Raw genomic sequence first — 3,395 nt, forward strand, 5'->3', positions numbered from 1 at the left:
TCACGATTACGTCGGATAAAGAAGTGGGGATAACTGTTATCGAGAAGATCTTATGAACGAAACCCAACTCTTGTTGTTGCTCACCACCAGTGTGAGCAGCGACTCAGTCTGAGTAAGCAATGAGCGTACTACCGCAAATTAATCTGTAACCACGGCTTGCTGTCTGTTATCCTCCACACAGGAATATAAATGATCAGATCTCTAAATAAGTGCTTAAATTTTACAATATTGCACTGTTTCAGTAACTAAAACGAACGAAAACAAAAATTAAAAACACTGAGTGTACTGTGTCCTTAGTAAGGGGTCAGAAATGCTCAGATACAGTTACATAACTTTCTTGACCTGATGGGGTTCTTAACCAGTCGAAGATGTTGAAAGAAAGAAAAATGTTGGCAGCGATAGACAGTCAATAGCACGAAATACTTCTGTGTTGTTTGATTTGGTCGTGGCAGAGATCCACGCAACCTGGAGATCACCTAGAATGTTTCGCGCTTGCGCTTTTTTTGAAGTTTATTTTGCGGTTCAAGTTTATTGCATAAATATTTGGCAAGGAAAAGATTTCGAGAAGCTTAAATTGCTATGTACAAAAAGACGAGACATTATCAGGAGATTGAGGGGATTCAACAATACAAATATTAATATGTGCAATCGGTTTCCTCGGAAAATAATTTTAAATTGGCAAATAGGCCAGCTGCCTGAATATAACCTCACATATACAATTTGCTCTTTTAACGAAATAGCAATGAACGAAAAGAGTAATCAAAAGTTTCATTGCCAAAATAAAACTTACAATACTTTTCACACGACATTCCGGCAAAAATATCGCACAAGATCAACATATACACCATATGCACCACAAGACAAATATAACGTATAAAACTTTGCAGTGTATTTTGCAATGAACAACAACCTATCCCATTATGTCAGGGAATAGAAGAGGGCTAAACGTAACTGGCCTCTTTCTATATCATCATTAATTGTAGACTCACTGGTTCCGTCGTCTACATTTCTGTAACATTGAACAGCTTGTTTGTATTCTTTGCACGCTTCATCGTATTTCTTCTGATATTTAAGTGCAGCACCAAGATAGGTGTAAAAATGTCCGCAAAACCTGTATTTCGACTTCCTTTCTCCCAATGCGTTTTCCGCTATTTTGATCGATTTTCTGCACGAGTCTTCCAGCAATTCCCATTCACTCAAATGAACATAAACATTTTGTATGTAATGCCTGCACCAGCCAACTTGTTGTCCACGTATTTGATCGTCAACGTCTGGTAATTCCTGAAGAAGTTCTGTTAGGTTCTGCATGAGTGGAATGTTGTGACACAATAAACTTTCCCTATGAGCTGAGCTACTTTTGATCATTTCAAGGCTTACAGTGCAAATTCCACCACAGCATCGATTAATTCCATCCAAAGCGTATGTTTTGTTCACTTCTTTCTGGTACAAGACACCAGCCAAGTAATAGAACAAAGTTGCCAACACACGATTGTTCAGCGTTGACTGCTTTGCAGCGTAAACTTTCAGTTCATTAGCAGAAGCAAACTTATTACTTATGATCAGGTTCAACAGGTGAATGGCAACATCAAATGCTGATTTAAATTGTCCCTTAGTCAAAAGATCAGTGTACTCAACGATCTTGGAAAATGCCCCATCAACTATAAATAGCACACTTATTTAATTATTGTTAAAAACAACAAAATGCATATTTTCTCCTACCGTTTTGTTCAACGAAATCTTCCATGTCGCTGTCCTTTGAAAATGTTCCTGCAGAACCTAATAGAAGCAAATGTAAAGTTTTGTTAAACAGCAACCTTTTCAAAAACATTCTCCTACCTCTAGAATCAAGAGATTGAGATTTCATTTCTGATTGCCAGTTGGCCACAAATGTGTTGCTCTCGGGTGAAAACTTGTCCAATGGAATATTCTCCTTACTCGCAACAACATTGTCTGAGATATCAAGATATTGCATCACGTTTGCCAAGGCCGCTACTCGTTCCGGTTGTTTGTATTTTGCGAGTTGTTTTTCCAAAGATTCTTCTACCTCCAGCAAGTTTGGTCGTTTTCTTGGATCTTGCTTCCAGCAATTTTCCATAACATCTTGCATAAGCTGAATACTTTCCTTATCCCGAACATCCATTCTTTTCCCCAGGATTTGTTTAATTTTGTCAGTGTTGGGTCGAGATCCGGACTTAACTGCTGCTACGAATACTTCAGGTGGTGTTGTAAATGGACGACGTCTAACCAGCATAGTGTAGAGCATCATCCCAAAACCATAGGCGTCTTGCTCCTTGTTCAAGGGATGACTTGGATCTTTGAGAACCTCTGGAGCTGTATAAGCTAATGTAAACTGATCTCGTTTTGGATTCTCAGTGGAAGTTAGAGCATTGGTGTAGTTGCACAATTCGGCACCTCTGAAATTTGAGAGCTTGCAATGGAAATCTTTGGAAACGAGAATGTTTCCAGTTTTTACGTCACAATGAACCAAGCGTTTGAGTTTGTTAAAGTTGTGGACAATGCTGAGGCCCCTTGCCACCTCTTTACACATTTGCAGAATAAGTGAGACAGGGAGTTCCACATCTGAGTTCAGCAAGATGTCTTCAAGATTTCCGTAGTTGCAATATTCCGTTACAATGGCCATGGCATCTTTCCACTTTGTATAGCCGTACACACGGACCACGTGATCGTTGTTGGAACTATATTGGAGGGCAACTTCGTTTTCAACCCTTCACAAATCACAAATCACATTTTTATTACTATCTGTTTTACTACATCACTTCCTAAATTGTGCGACATGATCCGAAATATACTCACATATCTTGGATGGAATTTCCTTTTTTCATAGAATAACATTTGAGAACAACTGGGCCAAGGATTTGGTGCAAAGCAAGTCTAACTACAGCAAAACCTCCCGAACCCAAATCTCCTTTCTCTCCAGGAATGCAGAGAAATTCCTTCGGGTCGTATTCGTGTAACTAAGATTAACAAATATATGTCACCAAATAGTTAACATAATCATCATGCCTCTTGCGGCACTATATATTGCCGAGAGCAAATTCAAATGTATTACTGAAGATTTAGTTATTTGAATTGCTTACCTTTGACGAAGTATCCATTATTTAATTTCGAAATTATCAACAAATTTTTTACAAAGTTCTGATGAAAGACAAACGGCAATGATAATTATGATGATAACTGTTTTATAAATATTATAATATTCCAATCGGTAACATCATCGATTTGCGCTTCCACCGATTAAAAATGTGTTATCAGGATTAAAATATGTCTGGTGAGTGAACGTAAGATTATCTGTAGCAATTTTTGTAGTGATTTCAAAAGATCTTGTTGTAAAAATGACGCAAATTTTCTGTTTGAAGCTCTGTGCAGCGAAATAA

At 37.9% G+C, this 3,395-nt stretch overlaps 1 protein-coding gene across 1 annotated transcript; it reads right to left on the minus strand.

Moving 5' to 3' along the window:
* Positions 1-1,285: 1,285 nt before the first annotated feature.
* On the minus strand, positions 1,286-3,116 carry LOC145895420 (receptor-interacting serine/threonine-protein kinase 1-like). The gene is made up of 5 exons (XM_082984227.1): positions 3,099-3,116; positions 2,815-2,975; positions 1,837-2,726; positions 1,720-1,776; positions 1,286-1,638 (listed from the first exon to the last, which is right to left on the minus strand). The coding sequence occupies exons 1-5, from the start codon at positions 3,114-3,116 to the stop codon at positions 1,631-1,633; spliced, it is 1,134 nt and encodes a 377-aa protein (XP_082840353.1). The 3' UTR covers positions 1,286-1,630.
* Positions 3,117-3,395: the final 279 nt, after the last annotated feature.

The sequence above is a fragment of the Ascidia mentula genome, chromosome 3 (assembly GCF_947561715.1).
Source record: "Ascidia mentula chromosome 3, kaAscMent1.1, whole genome shotgun sequence".
Classification (NCBI taxonomy): Eukaryota; Metazoa; Chordata; class Ascidiacea; order Phlebobranchia; family Ascidiidae; genus Ascidia; species Ascidia mentula.

Excerpts from the sequence above, each read along its gene's own strand:
- LOC145895420 (XM_082984227.1), bottom strand. Across the intron at positions 2,727-2,814 it reads GGAAATTCCATCCAAGATAT|GGTTGAAAACGAAGTTGCCC; the intron begins GTGAGTATATTT and ends TGATTTGTGAAG. Across the intron at positions 1,777-1,836 it reads TCAATCTCTTGATTCTAGAG|GTTCTGCAGGAACATTTTCA; the intron begins GTAGGAGAATGT and ends TGCTTCTATTAG.